Source organism: Mauremys mutica, chromosome 4, assembly GCF_020497125.1.
Source record: "Mauremys mutica isolate MM-2020 ecotype Southern chromosome 4, ASM2049712v1, whole genome shotgun sequence".
Lineage (NCBI taxonomy): Eukaryota > Metazoa > Chordata > Testudines > Geoemydidae > Mauremys > Mauremys mutica.
The window spans coordinates 84162909-84181934 of record NC_059075.1 but is presented as its reverse complement, the minus strand read 5'-3'; the positions used below and the strand labels follow the sequence as shown (position 1 = coordinate 84181934).

Sequence of the window (19026 nt, the reverse complement as noted above, 5' to 3'; positions counted from 1 at the left end):
TTGGCTCTGTTCTTAAGATATTTTTTATTTACATAGAATTGACTAACTCATCTGGTTTAGTGATTGGAACAGCAGAGTAAGATTCTAATTTAACAAGGTATTTGAGCATGGGCCAAATTTTACATACATGAGTAGTTTCTAATGTGGCCCAGATCAGCACTCCTAAGGTCTGTTTCTGGCTCTGCCATCTACTTGCTGTGTAACCTTTGAAATTCAGTTTAATCTCTGTGAGTTTCAGTTTCCTCGTTCCTAAAATAAGGATACTGCCTAGTTGATATAATGCTGAATGCGCTCTGAGATCCTCAGATAAAAGGTACTCTACTATTATCTGTAAAACATTATTTAAAGGTGAGCTGCAAATAAAATTGGGCATGTGCCCTTTTTTTCTTCTTTATGATTTATAAAGAAAACTTTGGTATACATGACATGTAAAATGTTCCCTCAGTGCCTGGCACTTTTTGAAAGGAGATGGGGATAAGTCTGGTATTCTGGCTATCATTTCTGTTCCCACTTAACCTGGTGCTACTGTCCAAGGCTGGGCATGCACTGTCATCAGTGAGTGAATAATAGCTGTTTTTACTTGCCTATATAGTCACTATGTTAATGAAACTGAGCTCTCTACTCTGTAAAACACTTGGAGACAGAGTGAGCATAGGAGAGATGGTTATAAAACCAGCTTTTCCTTAGCATTCAGTAAGGCTGACTGACCCACCCTCCTCTTGCTCTTCGCTTATTTTAAGCTTCACCATTTCATAAATGTGTAGACAGATACAAAGGGAATGAAGGCAAGAGTGTTAGTCATGTTTCCCTTTTCACCGGTTGCCTTAACATTTAGCCACTTCTTACGTACATTCACTGAAGTTATGTATGATGCCCTTTTATTAGGGCCTTTGTCCAGCTCTGAGCATAACAATGTTGTGATGTTACGGTAGGGAATTCTAGACCTAAATGATGCCTAGATTTCTGCTATTGAAATAGACTGCAGGCAAGGTGGTGGATGGACACAGGGCAAGTGTCCCACCATTCCCTGGTTCCTGCAGCCCCAGAAGAGAGTGGAGCCATTCATGGAGGCAACAGGCTGATCAGCCTTTTGGCAAGGGTCCCATAAAGTCCTGGTTGGAGTCTAAAGCTGACTTCCCCCTTCAGTCTCAGGTGGCCTTATTGGAATCCTGGGAGGTGGGTGGGCACAAGCCCGCCCACATCTAAAGGCTCCTTCCCCAGCCTTGCAGGAGGGATCACTGGACCTGGGAACCAACTGAATATAGGGGACAATGAATGATAACAGGGTCAGGAGTGAAGGTCACAGGTTCAAAACCAGGGATCCAGAGGGGGACACCAAGCAGAGAACCCTGAACAGTGTCCACTGCTCCTCAAAGCTGTCTAGGGAGCCAGTGGAACTCCGCCTGGATGCATGAGACCAGAGAGGAGCAGAAATAGGCCCCACAGTTGCAGGGCACCCCATCATCTAGCGTCCTCTTCCTGGTGTTGAAGACAGCCACTTTAGCCAGTTCCAGGAGGAGGTTGATGAGGAGGTCTTGTGACTTTGTGGGGCCAGACAGAGCATGCAAATATAAACAGGAGTAGGGAAAAGTGCAGCCAGAACCTCAACAGAAGGTTCTGGAGGAGCCAGAATAGGGGCTGCAACCTGGCGCATTCAAGATAAGTGAGCGTCAGATTCTCCCTCACATTGCAAAAGGGGCAGGTGTCAAGAATGGGGGCAACCGTGCCAGGTACATGCCCATGCTCATGGTTCCATGGAGGAGCCACCAACCAATATTCCCAGCGGCCTGTGGGACCAGGGTGGAATAGAGGCTGGCCCACCGGAGTTCCTCATCCTCTACAGGTGGTAGATAGTCCTGCCATTTGGTATCAGGGCAGGACAGGAGGGTGACCACTACTGCCACCTACTCTCCCACTAGGGGAGAAAGCTGGGTTGGATGCAGCTGCCTCTGCAGGCACAACAATTGATGCTCTGTGAGCCAGAAGCAGCAGAATTTAAAAACAAAATCTACCTTTTCTAACTTTTCATATGGCCTGGAATCTAAGTCAGAAATGAGAGCTCTTCTCCTTTCACTCTTTTGCTAAAGCTATTGCTTCCTACCTCTTTTGACAATCATAGGAGAAAAGGAGCAATGAAGGGCTGTTGGCTGCAGGGGTCCTCAGTGTGTTTCCAACTTACAAAGGAGAGAATGAGAACAGCCAGAATCACATAATTATATCTTGGCAGGTAGACTTTCTGCTGCTACTCCTATACTATTGAGCATTTTAAACACTTAACAATTAAGATGAATCTGTTGGACTGTTCTTGTGTTTCCATTGTGGCACTAACACTGCAAATGACCATTCCCTACCACACCACTGTCAGATGCTGGTTGAAGCAATCAAATGTATCATTTTAACATTTGTTTTTGAAGTTCTCTCAGTGTTGCCCTTACAGCAGACAACACCCTTAATTCAGCATTTACGAACAGTTAGCCCACAGTGCTATTAGCCATACCACCATTTCCCCCTCTGTTGTAAAGGGAAATAACTGTGGTCAGCTGTTGGCAAATGCCAAGTTAATCATGATCACTCTATCGGTAACTCACCAAAGGGAATGTCATGTAGTTATTTCCAGTGTTTAAGAAACAGGTGGAGAAAAGTGTTAGGTCTGCTGCTGCTCCCTTGGAAGTCAATGGAAAAACCTAATGAGAGCCAGTTCTGGCCCATAATCAATGGGTGCTAATGCTGTGTTTCTATTGCCAAAATATACCAACTCATTTCCCCCCTGTTGAAATGTCAAATTAAACAGAACAAGATAACACCTTCAAAATTCCACTAGGTGTCTCTTAGTACTAATTTTTTTTTTTAAACAAATGGCATGTTAGCACCATGTCATCATCTCTAATAGTTGAATTCAAGTTCTGGCTGGCTTGGACTTGTTCTGAGCTGATTGTGGTGGAGAGAAAAGAGAAAGAAAAGGGGGAGAGCTGGCAATTCACCTTAGATGTCACAATCCTATTATCACCATTGGGTGTTTAGTAATTAAGTGGTTCTGTCTGCAGTTTTATCTTCCCTGCCTATTTGCTCTTGCAGACCTTCTCCTTTGATAAGTCCTTCTCTCTCTAGTCTCCTCTTGGACTCAGAAGTGATCATTGCTGAGGCTGGGTACACAGAACAGACCTGGTAGAATGCCTGGAGCAGGGGTGCGGTTACCTATTGAAGTTAATGAGACTCTGAACCTGAGTAATGACTGGAGCATCAAACCAATGGCTGTTAGAAACCAGCACACTGGGTGGGATATTGAGGCACACTGGTCTACTTTAATTTTTGAGTTTGGGACAGTGTCTAAGTCAAGGATTTTGGCTGTCCCCTTATAAAAACAGGTGATGTGAAAAATTGACACACAAGTTCAGATCCTAAGCACACACAGCAAGGTTTGGTTCAGGCCCAGCTTTCATTGAGATGGATAATATACTTCTGAAAAGTTAGTGTTTCTAACTATAAATATTTTGCAGTGGGAACACTGACTTGTACAATAGAAAAGATCTTTGTTGCCCAACATGCCCTATACTTGAACTGTTATTCAGTAATACATCATATCATTTATTGCTTAATCTTAAAAAGAAAATTGCCTAAATGATTTTTACACAAATTTCAGTTAGTTCTGGAAAGTGGGTTTTTTCATAAGGCAGTAACTTACATTTTAAAAACCAAATCAGGGAAACAATTACATCTCAAAAATATATTGACAGTTCAATGATGCTCCCACACAAATAGCCATATCGGTACCATTGGGTATGAAAAAGCTACTTCTCACAGTAGGATTTTGGCTTAAAATTTTTTGAGGCTGTCCTACATATCAAAGTAGGCTTTAAAAATTGAAAAGTCATTTAAACAGTGGAAAAGTTTTTCTTTGTTAAAACAAATAAACCATCCCAAACAATTTTAAGTGAACATTTGAGATGGTGAAAAATAGTGGCAAGGTGATGCTAGAGACTGAAGTTGTTCTGTTGAATAAGTACAGAACATAGTGACATTGCATCCTTTCCCTTACTGCTCTGCAACCTCAATTCAGTCCTGATGGATCTGCTTCCAAGGGTAGGGAGATAGCAAGGACTACACGGGCATTGAGACTGAGCTGAAACTGCCAGCCCTAGTACCAATTCCAATAGTAGTACCTGTCCACTAACGATGATCTCAGACCATCAGTTCATGTCAGTGGAAGAATATTTTTAACACTGCATTTTTCAAAAGCCAATTAGGAAGAGCTAAGCACTCTGGGTATGTCTTCACTGCAATAAAACACCCATGCCTGACCCGTGTCAGCTGATTCAGGTTGCAGAGCTATAAAATTGCAGACTAGAGCCATGAGGGTCTCATAAGCTGGGCTCCAGCCCACGCCTACACTGAAATTTTATAGGCCCGCAGCTTGAGTCAGCTGACATGGACCTGACACAAGTGTTTAATTGCAGTGTAGACATAGCTAAATACAAGGTGGAACAGATTGTTAAGCATAAGAGAATAGACCATTCAAGGTGAAATAGGACTACTACTGCAGGAGTGTTAAATGTCCACTTCATTTATTTAGCTGTGACACTCTGTACCTTTCCCAGATCTGAAGAGCTCTGTATAAGCTCACAAGCTTTTCTCTTTCATGATGAGAAGTTGGTTCAATTAAAGGATATTACCTCACTCACCTTGTTGCTCTATTATCCTGGGACCAACATGATTACAACACTGCAAACATTAATAATTATCAAACCAATTCAAATCACAATGTGAAGATACTGAACCATGAAAAGTATTCAAGAATTCCCCCATAATCTGTCAGAAGAGCATTCCTCTAGGTGATGCTTCTGTCATCTTTGCTTCCCATAGTAGACATCTGAATATGAATCAAGTGACAAAAGGAAAAATATCACCTACTACAGGCCTTGTGAAAAACCCTCTTCTTCCCTCATCACTAAAGAGAGGAGGGCATATAGATTTAGAAAAATGGGCAGGTTGTAAAATAAATTGACCATCAGCTGTGACTACACAGATTTATGCTAACATTCCATCTTAAAAATATCATGGCCAGAATGGCTGTATGTAGTAATTTCCCCCAACGTTCTCATATAGCTGGAAGATTTCTCTTAAATGTAAAATCAGTTCTTTGCTGATCTCTCAATTCTTTTATATTACAAAATTACCTATATTTCTACAAATTAAAGTCTCTCAATCTCTGTTTTAAGTCTTGGAGATACATTGTAAAGTCCATAAGAACTAGAAACGCATAGAACCTTGTTCAGATGAGACATACTGTTAATTTAATTACACTGGACATATTGCCCATTAATAATTTGACTATAGTTCACACTATATTTTACCCTTTCCAAACTGCACCTGTAGTTGAAACTGCATAGTAAAGAATTACAACAAAAAACTGTGTAATCCTACAAAGTCATCTAGAACTTTAAAGGCATACAATAGAAGGGAAATCTGATGCAACCTGTGGATAAGGTGTGAGAATGGAAGGTTTAATTATTCTGAATCACACAGTCTGGCAGAAAATACACTGCTTCGGTGAAAACAAAGAGAGGTTTTGATGGAAAGTGCAATTTCCAGTGAACTCCTTGGCTTCCATAAATTGTTTGTTTCTAAAAACAATGTTGCAGGTAAGTACAGTACATGCTTCAAAACATTTAATTATAATAATGAGCATACACTTTTCAGGGCAGGGACTGTGTCATCCTAAGTGTTTGTACAGTACTCTGTGGTCCTGATCCTGACTGGGAATTGTGGGTGATACTGTAATACAAATAATAATCTATATTGTGCTTTACATGTTCAAAGCACTGCACACAATCAACTGTCACTAATTCTCAGAACACCCCTCTGAAGTGAGTGCATAAGTAGTCATATCTTCATTTTAGACAGTACAAATTGAGACAGAAGGTGAAAAGACTTGGCCAAGGCTATACAGTGAGTAGGTGGCAGAGACAGGACTTTCCAACTCCTAATCCAGTGCTCAGTCCTCTGGAAAAAATGTTATGGATGATATGACAGTTAATAAATGAGGTTCTTAATTCCATCTGTGGTCACTCAGTGTACAGTAAGCCCATTCTTACCTCATGTTATTGGATTCTACTCTAAAGAAGTTGGCCTAATGCCATGTATCAAATATTAGCCAAAGGCTTTCACATAGGTCCAGATCCTCAAATATTTAGGCACCTAACTCTCCAATGGACCCAAAATACCTTTGAGGGTCTGGGCCAGGGGTAGGCAACCTATGGCACACGTGCCAAAGGAGGCACGCAAGCTGATTTTCAGTGGCACTCACACTGCCCGGGTCTTTGCCACCGGTCTTGGGGGCTCTGCATTTTAATGTAATTTTAAATGAAGCTTCTTAAACATTTTAAAAACCTTATTTACTTTACATACACCAATAGTTTAGTTATATATTATAGAAAGAGACCTTCAAAAAACGTTAAAATGTATTACTGGCACGCAAAACCTTAAATTAGAGTGAATAAATGAAAGGTTGCCAACCCCTGATCTGGGCCATATTTACTGCAAATGAAGTACCATGCTGTCTAGCTATACAGTGGTTTGGAGAGACCAATGGCAGCAGAACTACTCCAGGATCAGGCCAGGTAATTGATCTGTACTGTCCAGTTAAGCAGATTTTTTTTAAAACTGGGTCCTGATTTGCTGTCTTGTGCAGCTGTGACAATAGCGCTTTACCGACAACAATCATGATGCTGTGTTAGCAATGTAGGCTCCAGCCCTTCAGGAGATTTATAGTTCTGCTCAGTGTGAACCAAGGCAGCAGGAGTGACTGTGGGATACTCTCCCGTGGAGAAATGAAAGTGTTTATCACCTATGTCCTGACTCGCTCCCCTGCATACAGCTGAAGGAGCGAGCCTGGTACAGCAGCGATCATGCTGATATAGCTGTGAGTCACCCAGCCAGGAAGAGGGGCAGCCAGCCCGTCGCATATTGAAGCCCCTGGCTCCCCCTGATCCTAGTCCCTGCGAGTCCCCCTCGAGCGCCCGCCGGCAGCACCGCAGTCCCGCAAGGGGCGGCCGGGCCGGGCTCAGGCGGCTCCTCCTCCTCCCGCTGGCTGCCGGGTCACGTGTAGCGGGCGGAGCCGGCTCTCCCGGGGCAGAGCCCCCGGCGGAGTGCGCGCTGCTGCCTTCCTTCTCCCGGGGAGCCGGGCGGCCGCGGCTGGGAACCGCTGCAGGGGAGCGCCTGGCGCCGCCGCTGTCCATGGAGGAGGAAGCCGGCACCGAGAAGGAGCCCCTGCTGCCTGCCCGGACAGCGGGCCCCGGCTACCCGCCCCGGGGAACCTTCGGGGCCGGCGACTGCCCCGAGCCCGCGGCCTCCTGCACCGTCCAGGACGGTGAGTGGGGCCGGGGGAGCCTCGGGCGCGGTGCCACGGGCTGGTGCCTCGCAGAGGGGTCCCGCTGGGGCACGGAGATCCTGGGGCGCTCCGCGGCCTGCCCAGGGACGGGGCTCTGTAAAGTGGCACCTACATAAGCGCCTGCCCCTCTGGGGGAGCTCATAGTAGGTAGGTTTTGTCCCGTAGAGCATAGGCGCTGCAGCCCGTGGGGGGGGGGGGGGGCAGAGCCTCTAGAGCTTAAAAGGCCCCTTGGATCAGCGATCTCAGTGCCCGGGGGTATTGCCTAGACAAGCCCATAGAACAGGGACTTCAGCGCCTGCTGGGCGGTGCCTGTAGCACATGGACTGGTGCCTGCAGAACCTAGGCCTTGGTGACTCTAGGGTGGGTGGCAGCTGCAGAACATATGCAAGTGCTTGCTTCGGCAGCACATATACTAAAATTGGAACGATACAGAGAAGATTAGCATGGCCCCTGCGCAAGGATGACACGCAGCTGCAGAACAGAGATTCAGGGCCAATGGAATGATGCCCCTAATCATTCTAGACCGAGGGCTTGTCTGTAGGGGGAAACTGATGAAGTATTTGATGGTGGAATAAAGTGCACTGGTGTAGCTCCACATCTGGACACTCTGTACTGGAATAAAGGTGATTTTATTCTGGAACAGTTTGCTCTGCCTTGGAAGTGCACTGTTTATTCCAGACTAAAGTGATTGTTTATTCCTAAATAGGATTTCCACACAGGGAGCTACTCCAAATTAGCTGTCCTGGAATAAGATAGTTCTGTCAATTTCCCAGTGTAGACAAGCCCTGGTGTATCAGGTTTAATGCCCATAGACTGATAGTGTATATGCATAGCTGGCATGTGGATTTCAGTTTGATTTGTCACATTGCATTACTTACTGTCACTATGCCACTGATTTATTTACTTACTTGTTTTGGATGAGCCAGCTGACTAGGGATAATGAGTGAAGAAAAACAAGAAGACTTGAGGTTTAACCTTTTATCAACCCTCCACTCCTGCATCATGCTGTTTTCTTTCAGATTTTTTTTATGTTAAGAGCTAAATGCTTTTTTCCCTCTCTCTTACAAGAGATGTAGACGTCTTAAGTGGGTGCTTAAGATGTCTTTATGTTGAAGGGAAGGTCTTGTGGAAAATTGTATAAACTAAACTTCACACTGTCTTTAGGCTGGGATTTTCAAAGGAGCCAAAGAGAGGTATGTGCTTAATTCCTATTTGAAATTCAACAAGAGTTGGGTGGCTAACTCTATAACTCCTATCATATTTCAGTAAGAATCGAGCCCCTAACTCCCTTAGGCTTCTTTTGAAAATCCCAGCCTTAGATTGCAAACTTTTTGTAGCAGGCACTTTACATAATTGTGTCACAGTGGCCCAGTTTTGTGTTGAACTCAGTAGTACTCTTGAACTGAATGCTACTTACTCACCATTGTGTGACTTAGACCTTAGTCCATCCCGTGCTTTGCTGCACATTGTGCTACCCACATTTGCCATTCTTGCCTGTCAACTGCTCTTCTCTCCAAATCTTCCCATTTCATGTTGAGGTGCTTGATGTCCTGCGGAACTGTTTATTTCCATGTTATTCACGGTCTTCCTCTCTTTCTTCTTGCATTTTCTGGCTTCCATTCAAGGGCAGTATTTGGTACGTGTTCTCTTTCCATTCTCAGCACATGTCCCAGCCACTGATGTTTTCTTTTGTAGATTATTTGTGGGAGGGTGCCTTGTCCAGTAACTTTTCTGACTTCTTCCATTGTTTGACTTCTCGTGTTAAATACTGCTCAGTATAAGGGTAGAAGAATTGGGCCCAATCATGTCTACACTACGGGCACTATAACTGCGTTGCTACAGCTATGGCTCTGTAGTGCCGTTGTGTAGATGCTTCCTACATCAACAGAAGGGTTTTTTCTGTCACTGTAGGTAATCCATCTCTCTGAATGGCTGTAACTAGGTTGATAGAAGAATGCTTCCATTGACCTAGCTGTGCCTGAGCTGGGTGTTATGTTGGCATAGCTATGGTGCTATGAGGTGTGATTTTTTTTCACACCCTGGAGTGCTGTAGCTATGTCTACCTGACTTTGAGTGTAGACTAGGTCTTTGAGTAGTGCATTCTTGGTAGTTTTGTGTGATTTATGCACTATCTTTACTAGAACTGCAAACACATTTATTTTAATATAAAACCTAAGCGTGGGATTTTCCAAAGTGCTCAGCATTGCCTTAACACTATTCTTACTGAAATCCATGGGAGCGGAATTAAGTCAATACTTGGTGTTTTTAAAAATCCCATTCTAACCGTTCCCCCCCACTCCCCAGTTCCTGACAATATTCCTGTAATCAACTTTGCCCTTATTGTTCTGTGGTCACACAAATGGGGAATCTAAGATTTAAAAAGATAAGACTAATAAAGGCCTTTTCTGCTGTTTGGAAGCAGCCTCTGTATTTTTTTCAAAGCAATTTAATTTCTGTTGCATTCGTCTTCATGGTTGATGTCAGGGTCTGTTTAAAAAAGATGTGGTTGTTACGCACAAATATGCAGTGAAATTTTTAAATTGTTTTCTGACCTCTTAGGAAATTGAATGCTGTTCAGATCAGTCATTTGGGAATTCATTTCATTGGTGCATATTGCTTAGTAATGCATTATGATTTTGAACCAGGGATGTGGACAAAGCTATACTAGCTATGGGATCAATTTTGTTCTCATAATGTCCCAGTCAGCCTCCTTGACTGCCATGTCCTGCAGGGATAGTTTGGAGGTGCTGTTACTGAACTTCTGTCAGCTATAGGAACATCATGGGGAGCTGGCATTTTCTCTTAAAATTCAGGCACTCTAGAGCCTGTCATTGGCATGTATTATGTGTGTGTGTCTGAGCCCTGTCATCATTTGTTCTCTGAGGGGGACTCTTCTCCTCCTCCCCTACAAGCATGGACTGTCTCTGGTTCCCTTCACTGGGTTAATTACTGGGGCAATCAAAGATTCCTTGATGCCAAAGGCATATAATCAAAATAAAGGTGGAAGTGCTCACTTTTCACTCTTGCTTCAACCTACTACAGACTTTGTTAATGAATTTTGGATTGATAATTTCATAATGGGCTTAAACTGCAGCAAGGGAGATTTAGGTTAGACATCAGGAAAAAACCTCCTAACTGTCAGGGTAGTTAAGCATTAGAATAAATTACCTAGGATGGTTGTGGAATCTCCGTCGTCGGACGTTTTAAGAACAAACCCTGACAAGCATTTGTCTAACCTGTCTAGATAATACTTAGTCCTGCCTTCATGAAGGGTACTGGACTAGATGACCTATCAAGGTCTCTTGCAGTCCTACATTGCTATGATAATATAACTGTTATGTAGTGATGCTTTATTTTACTTCATTACATGCTATCAGCTTTTCCTTTGTTTTGTATCCTGCCCTGGTGGTAGATATAAAAAGAGAGGACCCCATCCTTCTCCCATTTCAATCTGTGGCACCACTCCACTGAGTTCAGTAGGATCAAGATCAGGTGCAGAATTTTGAAGCTATATATCTTTTTTTAAAAAGGTAAAATTGTGTTGGACTATAGATGCTACCAAAAAAGAATTTGGCTGAGACTCTATTAAAGAGAAATTGTTCTGATTTTCTTTATCTCTGACTTTTGCTGACTGGAAATGCAGCCCTTTGTGCCTGTAATAACAACTGGGTAAGAGTCAGTCACTTAGAAATTATTCCAACAGGATTTATTTCATTTTTCCTTTTCTCTGATTAACCTCTCTATGAGCCCTCATAGTGGAAGGGATGTTTTTGTCAGCAAAGTAGTAGGCTTCTGGGAATCAAATACTCAAATCCTGACAAAGAAATCCTGATGCTGAGTGCAGTGTAAGTTACTCAGAGCTTAATGTCTACATGGGGCAACTTACTGGCATGATACAATTATCAACATAATTTAGCAACATCAAACTGAAAAAAGGCTACTATGACACTGAATAAAAGTGTCCACGTGGGGAATTATAACTATAGCAATAAAGCTATACCAGTATGTTCTGTGTTTGTACAGTGCGTAGCACAATGGGGTCCTGGTCCAGACACTCTGGTAATAAAAATAATTAACAATAGTAATGCCAATAAATTTCCCTTTGTAGAGAAGCTTTCAATGTGTGGATGTGTGTGTCTTTTTAATAGACCTTGCAAATAGAAGTCCTGTCTGCTCACATAGACATTAAAGTTTTTCTTAGAAGAGGGGTTATCCTTGTGTTCTTGTCCATAATGTCCTCTCCCACTCCCCATACTGTTGTGCACCATGTGCGTTCAGCTGATGGTGACCTTCATTGCCGACACGTGGTTGATTTTCAGTGAAGCTCTGTGTGTAGTTTGTGATAGACATTGGTGTCCGTCCTTTGTTATGAAAGGTGCTGTGTAAATGTAAGAATCTCATTCTTATACCACATGTGTGTGGGAGTAGGTAATATTAATAGGGACTGAGATTATTCCTGCCGAGTAAGTGAGGGTTCAAATAGCAAGTATATTATACTTTTTTTTGAAGCCATAGCTACCTATTTTTTATGGTTTCCTGCAGACTCTTAACTATGTAAGATAGGGGAGGTAATTGTCCTGCTCTACTCAGCATCTGGTGAGGCCTCAGCTAGAGTACTGTGCCCAGTTCTAGGTGCTTCCCTTTGGGAAAGATGTGGACAAATTGGAGAGTCCAGAGGAGAGCAACAAAAATGATAAAAGGTTTAGAAAACCTGACCTAGGAGGAAAGGTTAAAAAAATTGTCTTGAGAAAAGAAGACTGATGGGGGAACCTGATAAGTTTTCAGATACATTGAGTGTTACAAGGAGGACGGGGATCCGTTGTTCCCCATGTCCACTAAAGGTTGGACAAGAAGTACTTAATGGGTTTAATCTGCAGCAAGGGAGATTTATGTTAGATATTAGGAAAAACTTTCTAACTATAAGGGTAGTTAAGCGCCAAGGGAAGTTGTGGAATCCCCATCAGAACAGATTAGATAAACACTTGTCAGGGATGGTGTCGGTATACTTGGTCCTGCCTCATCTTAAGGGGCTGAACTTAAATGATTTCCCTTCCAGCCCTACATATCTCTGATTTTGAGACTACATTTTGAGGGATATTGTTCATTTTGGCCTCAGGGTTACCAATGGTCCACACAAATTTTATGCCCCCTTGTTGAAAATGTTTACATCAGAAATGATGAAAAGGTTATAGAAAGAGCTATTTACTCTAAAGAACTGTTACACTGACAAAGCATTTTAAGTTTCCTGAATTATTATTTTTTTTATCCCTCACTTTGGCACACTGCCACACATTGCATTCCACATTTAGCCCTTGTTCAGAGGCATGGTTCTTTGCAGGAGACGGGCCATTTTAGGGACACAGTTTGGACAAATTTTGTTCCAAATTTAAGGTTTTGAAAGCTTTCTGTTGGCCTTTGGTTTTGTAAAAGCTTATTTTTATATGACATCTTTTGACATTTTCATGGGGAAAGGTTGCTCTTCTCCCTCCCCCCCCCTCCCCCAAAACAAATGACCTGTAAAGCTTGTAACCCAAACACTTTGCTTTAGAAACAGGCTACAGGAGGACCTGAAAGTGAAACTGATTATATATAGACTAGTCTATATTCACTTCTGAATTTGAGAGTAAACCCAGAGTAAATGGTGAAAAGAAAAGTAGATTTCTTTATTTTGTATTAACTCAGTTAAGGTAGTGTTTATAAGATAGGAAAGAAGCTTCATCTCTTCATAATCCACATTAAAAAACATGATAAAATTTGACCACGGTAAGCAAGTTGGTGTGCTGAGACCTCTGCATATTGGGCTGACTTTTATTATCTGATTGTTTTTGTGCTCCCCTTTCTGTTATTGTCTCTTGTCTTATACCTATATTGTAAACTCTTTGGGGCACAGATTATCTTTTTGTTTTGTGTTTTGTACAGCACCTAACCCACTGGGGTCTTGGACCGTGATGGGGATGCCTCGTTGCTACCATAATTAATAATTGGTGTGGCAGGCTTTGCCCAGGTAACATAAATGACCAATGTTTCTTTTAACCTCGCAGCTGCTGGAGCTGACCATGATCTTTACATAAACCAAGCTGTAGTATTTATTGAAGATGCAATACAGGTAAATAGAATTTGTTTCTTTCTTACTGTGCCTACAGTGGTATGTATTTGTTACCTGTTATAATGAAGGCTATGATTTAGTCATGGAGGTTGCAGAAGTCACAGCTCTTAGGCTAGCTCTTATTTTCAGAATCCGTTTATTCCACATTTACATTTATTTTGAACAACCTTAGATTGAAAGAACGCTAAATAAGTGAGGGTAATAATTAGACTTGGTGAGAGTTTATTGGATAGATCAGGAGGCTACTGTCAGAACTCCTGAATTTTATTTCCTGCTCAGTTACTGGATAATTGCACGGGTTTAGGCAAGTTAGTTAGCCTCTCTGTACCACAGTTAACTGAGTTATATATGGCAATAATTGATGCCTACCTTCTATAGGTGTTGAGGTATAATTTATATGAATAACATGTTTTGAGGTCTTTGGATGAAGAGGTCTTTATAAAAGCAGTTTCTTTCCCATATCACTTTTTCTTCACGTGTGCAAGCTAAGGGGTAGTCATTGGTGGACTTCACTTAATGCGAACAGTAATTTTTCTTTTTTAGTAGCCTCTATGTCTTAGTATAAAGCTGAAAGTGTCTCAAATTAGGTTTTAAATAGCTTGATCTCTGAATTACTTTTCTGTGCTTTGCCTCCTGCCTCCAGTATCGTTCCATAAACCACCGAGTGGACTCCAAATCCCTGTGGCTTTATCGATGGTATTATTCAAAAATTTGCCAGTGGTGAGAACTTGGTATTCTGCTCTTTTTGTCTCTCTAATTTAGCAGTGGGTTTTGAAATGACATCTTGTCTCTGTATTTTGTTAGTTTGAGTAGCTAATATAATAATTGTTGTTTTATTGCAAAACACATTTTTCTAGCAAATCAAAATGAAGAATATATGTGAAAGTGACGAGAATGGACAGTACCAACTATTGTAAACTCTTTCTCATGGAGATAGCTCAGTAGAATTCCATGGGGCTAGTAACATGAGTAAAGACTGTTTGCGGGAATTAAGGGTTTGCAGGATCATACAGTTATTCAAACTTGTGTTTTGTTACTAGCATTTAATTAAGCAGCAGCAACTGTGTGTCTTCTAGTGCATCTATTGTTCTGTGCCATTAAAGGAGCAACATTTTCCAAGCTGTGGTATTTGGTTTGAGGCTGGCCTTTTTATTCTAAATGTAGACAAAAAGTCCTGTACTGCATAGGCATGTGATAGAGTGCTTTCAGATGGTTTCCGCTATATGCATTAAGCTTAATACCATTATGAAATTTGATATCCTTCTGATATCTCACTTAATTTTGTGACCAGTGTCTGTTTCCTTTTATTCCTGTCTTTATGTTCCCCACCCTTCCAGGATTTTGAGTCTCACCATTACTCTAATCCTGGCTCTGGCTTTCATTGAAACCCCTTCTTCGCTCACTGTCACGTCAGATATACGATATCGCGGCACAGCCTGGGAGCCTCCTTGTGGATTGACTGAAAGTATAGAGCTGTTTTGTTTCCTCGTCTTTATAGCTGACGTCTCTGTGAAGGTGAGCAAAGTCATGGTCTCTGCAGTATGTAAGAAGCATGTGTGCTTGTTCAGCAAATTGATGGTAGACACAGTCAAAGTGATCTGTCTGTCCCTTCTTTATATTTTGGGAGATGGTGTGATTTGAAAGAATATTCAGGTTTGCAGGTTTTGAATTTGCGTTGTTTGATTATATCTTAAATTTTGGAAAAAATGCAACTTCACGTTGATGTATAAAAACAGTGCAAAAACGCTTCAAAATTAGGGCGATCCGAGTCATGCATTTCTAAAAAATACAACCATATTTCCTTAAATTCAGACTGCTGTTCACTGACAGTAAATAAAATGATAATTGTGTTGCTAAGGGCCAGATCTGGCTGACCTTATTTGGCCAGGTATTTTTACTATTTTTGTTATGGTTGTAGAATTGGGCCCTAAATGATCCAGCTTGCTCAGATTCAGACTAATTTCTGAAATTTGAACCCTTACATGCTTCCTGTTTTGGAAGGATCAGCATTTTGATCACTACACAGATATTTACCATGTGTTTGTGTGTGTGTGTGTGTGTGTTTGTGAGGAACATCTGCAACTTCTCTTGACTCTTACTTAGCTCCGCTAGTAGAAGAATTCTAGGAGTCAGTGTAAGGTGTTTTTTCCACATTCCATGGGAAATATTTGCAAACAAAGACTGAGACCTTGTCTACACTGGCAAGTTTCTGTGCAGTAAAGCAGCTTTCTGCATTGTAACTCCCAAGGTGTACACACTGCCAAGCCAATTTTCAAGCAGACACTGCGCAGTTGCAGCACTGTAACAAAACCACCCTGATGAGAGGCGTACAGCTTTCTGTGCTGGAGATAGAGCGCTGCAGTGCCAGTGTAGACACCCCGGTCGATTACAGCGCTGCGATTGGCTCCGGGAGGCGTCCCACAATGCCTGTTCTCGTCTCTCTGGTCATCGATTTGAACTCTACTGCCTTGCCCTCAGGTGACCAACCGTCATCCCCACCTCTTAAATTCCTTGGGAATTTTGAAAGTCCTCTTCCTGTTTGCTCAGTGACGCATACAGTGGTCTCAGTACATCTTTCCAGGTGACCATGCCTGCTCCACGCTTGGAGCAATGCCGAGCTGTTAGATCTCATCAGCATTTGGGGAGAGGAGGCTGTCCAGTCCCAGCTGTGCTCCAGCCGTAGGAATTATGATATCTCTGTACTGTGATGAGCTGCCAAAATATTAACAACAGGTTCCCTCCTCCTCACCCCATGAGAGGGTCGTGGCGGCCCCCCCCCCGGGCCTCCTGCCCCATCCACCCCTCTTCCCTGACCCCTGACTACCCTCTGGTGCCCCATCCAACCGCTCCTCTCATTCCTGATTGCCCCCTGAAACCCCTGACCCATCCAACCATCCCTTCTCCCTGTCCCCTGACCACCCCTGGAATACCTATCCCTGACTGCCCCCCGCCACTCCATCCAACTCCTGCTGACTGCCCCCCCAGGACCCTTGCCCCCATTCAATCCCCCTGTTCCCTGCCCTCTGACCGGCCTACCCCTATCCACCCCCCCATGATCCCCAAACTCCCCTGCCCTCTTCCAACACCCCCTCCCTGCCCCCTTACAGCGCTGCCTGGAGCCGCTCTGCCAGGACCAGCACCGGCGCCGTGAGGCCCGAGACAGGCCGGGCTGGAGCCGCAGCGCCAGGACCAGCACCGGCACTGGCGCTGCGGGGCCCGAGCTGGGCCAGAGCCACAACCATGGGGGCCGGGACCAGCACCGACGCCGCGGGGGCCGGATACGCGGTGCCGGGACCAGCACCGGCGCCACGGGGCCCAAGCCGGGCCAGAGCCGCAACCGCGGGGCCAGGCCCAGCACAGGCGCCCGGGACCGGCTGGGCCGGAGCCGGCACCGGCGCCCGGGACCAGCACTGGCACCGGTGCCGTGGGTCCCGAGCCGCAACCACGGGGGCTGGGCTGGAGCCGCGGGGCACGGAGCCAGCACTGGCGCCCAGGACCAGCGCCGGCGCTGCGGGGCCCGAGCCAAGCTAGGCCGCAACCACGGGGGCCGGGCTGGAGCTGCAGGGCATGGGCCCAGCACCGGCGCCCAGGACCGGCCGGAGCCGCGGCGCCGGGACCAGCGCCAGCGCTGCAGGGCCCGAGCCGGGCCGGAGCCGCAACTGCGGGGGCCAGGTTGGAGTTGCAGGGCACGGGCCCAGCACCGGTGCCTGGGACCGGCCGGGCCAGAGCCAGCACCGGAGCCCGAGCCGGGCTAGAGCCACAACCGCGGGGGCCGGGACCAGCACTGGTGCCGCGGGGCCCGGGCCAGGCCGGAGCTGCAACCGCGGGGGCCGGAACCAGCACCGGCGCCGTGAGGGCCGGGCTGGAGCTGCGGGGCTGAAACTGGGGGTGCTCGGCGGGGGCCGGGACCGGGCTGGGGGCGCTCGGCTGCGGGGTGCCAGGCTGGAGGGAGCAGCGCTCCGGGACCAGGAGCTGTGCTGAAGGGAGCCGCTGAGACAGCCGCACCTCCTCTCCCCTCCGCACCCCAGCTTATCTGCCTGCCTGCTGCTTGTTCAGGCTTCCTGCGAACATCTGATTCACGGGAAGCAGGGGAGGGGGAGGAGAAGAGTGGAGAGGAGGGGGAAGTGAGCTTGGGCTGGAGCTTTTGTTAAATAAAGCCCTTATAGAACCTTATAGGCCCTTATAGGCCTTCTAAAAGGCCTGCTAAATTTAACAACCGGTTCCTGTGAACTGGTGTGAACTGGCTCAAGTTCACCACTGCCTATGGACAGATTTCATGATGCATGACAGAAAGGGGCCATGACCAGGACACACTGCAGTGCAGAGTCAAAGTGAAGAAGCTGCGGAACGCCTACCACAATGTGCGGGAGGCAAACTGCTACTCCAGTGCTGCGCCCACGAGCTGCTGGTTCTACAAAGAGCTGGACACGATAGTCGGTGGCGACCCCACCTCCACTGTGAAGGCCACTGTGGATACTTTGGTGGCCCGTGTGCCAGTTGAGAGTGGACCGAGCAGGAGGAGGAAATCTTGGACGAGGATGTGGAGGGGGAGGGGGACCCAGAGGCAGAGGACGACTTGGAGGTCAGAGATGCATGCAGCCTGGAGATCTTCTCTACCCTGCAGGAGGCTAGCCAGTCACAGCTGTCAGATCTTGGCAAAGTGCAAACAGGAGAGGAGGCCCCTGGTAAGTGGCTTTGACTTTGGGAATCGCTAAAGCGCAAACAGGAGGGTTGCAGAAAGTAGGCTTGTTGTCTGTATGATGTGCGTACCAGCACATGTCTAGTCTGAGTGGTGGAACAGGGTGTTGATTGACTCCCTCACTTCATGGGAATCTGCCTCAGAGATCTCCAGGCAACGCTCATGGAGATACTGGCCAACCCACTGCTGCAGGTTCTTTGGCAGAGTTGCTTTGTTTCTTGCTCCATTAAGGGTAACTTTCCTCCACCACTCTCCTGTCACTGGGGAGGTGGGGGGACCACTGCTGCACAAAGGCGAGCCACATAAGGGCCAGGGCGGAAGCCGCAGTCTTGGAGAAAACCCTCCCTTGATTCCCTGCTTACCGAGTTATTCCTTAAACTCTAAAGGCAAGAGGAGTGTGACGTTGATCTCGCCACGCATAGTAGCTATGACATGAGATTGCTTGTGGCATTCACGGAGGTGCTGACTACCGTGGACTGCTGTTTTTGGCTCGGGAAGTAAGCACTGAGTGGTGGGATCACATCGTCATGTATGTCTGGGATGACGAGCAGTGGCTGCAGAACTTTTGGATGAGGAATGCCGCATTCATAGGGCTGTGTGATGAACTCACCCCAGCCCTGTGGTGCAAGGACACAAGAATGAGAGCTGCCCTGCCGTTGGAGAAGCACGTGGCAATTATACTGTGGAAGCTGGCTACTCCAGACTGCTACTGATCGGTCGCTAACCAGTTTGAGTGGCAAAGTTAACCGTTGGACTCGTGTTGACGGAAGCGTGCAGGGTCATTAATCACATCCTGCTCCGAAAGACCGTGACTCTCGGCAACATGCGTGACAT

General features: G+C 45.4%; 1 protein-coding gene and 1 pseudogene across 2 annotated transcripts in view; both read left to right on the top strand.

The window, feature by feature from the left end:
• The first annotated feature begins 7150 nt into the window (after positions 1–7150).
• Positions 7151–19026, top strand: part of TPCN2 (two pore segment channel 2) — a 57555-nt gene continuing 45679 nt past the window's right edge. The window contains exons 1-4 of one of the 2 annotated variants that reach the window (XM_045015285.1): positions 7151–7366; positions 13429–13493; positions 14137–14213; positions 14831–15008. In XM_045015285.1, coding sequence (XP_044871220.1) covers positions 7234–7366; positions 13429–13493; positions 14137–14213; positions 14831–15008 — 453 coding nt within the window. In that variant the 5' untranslated portion in view covers positions 7151–7233. Of the gene's footprint in view, positions 7367–13428; positions 13494–14136; positions 14214–14830; positions 15009–19026 lie in introns of those variants that run through there. The other variant, XM_045015286.1, reaches the window with a different exon arrangement.
• LOC123370563 lies at positions 7776–7875 on the top strand (annotated as a pseudogene).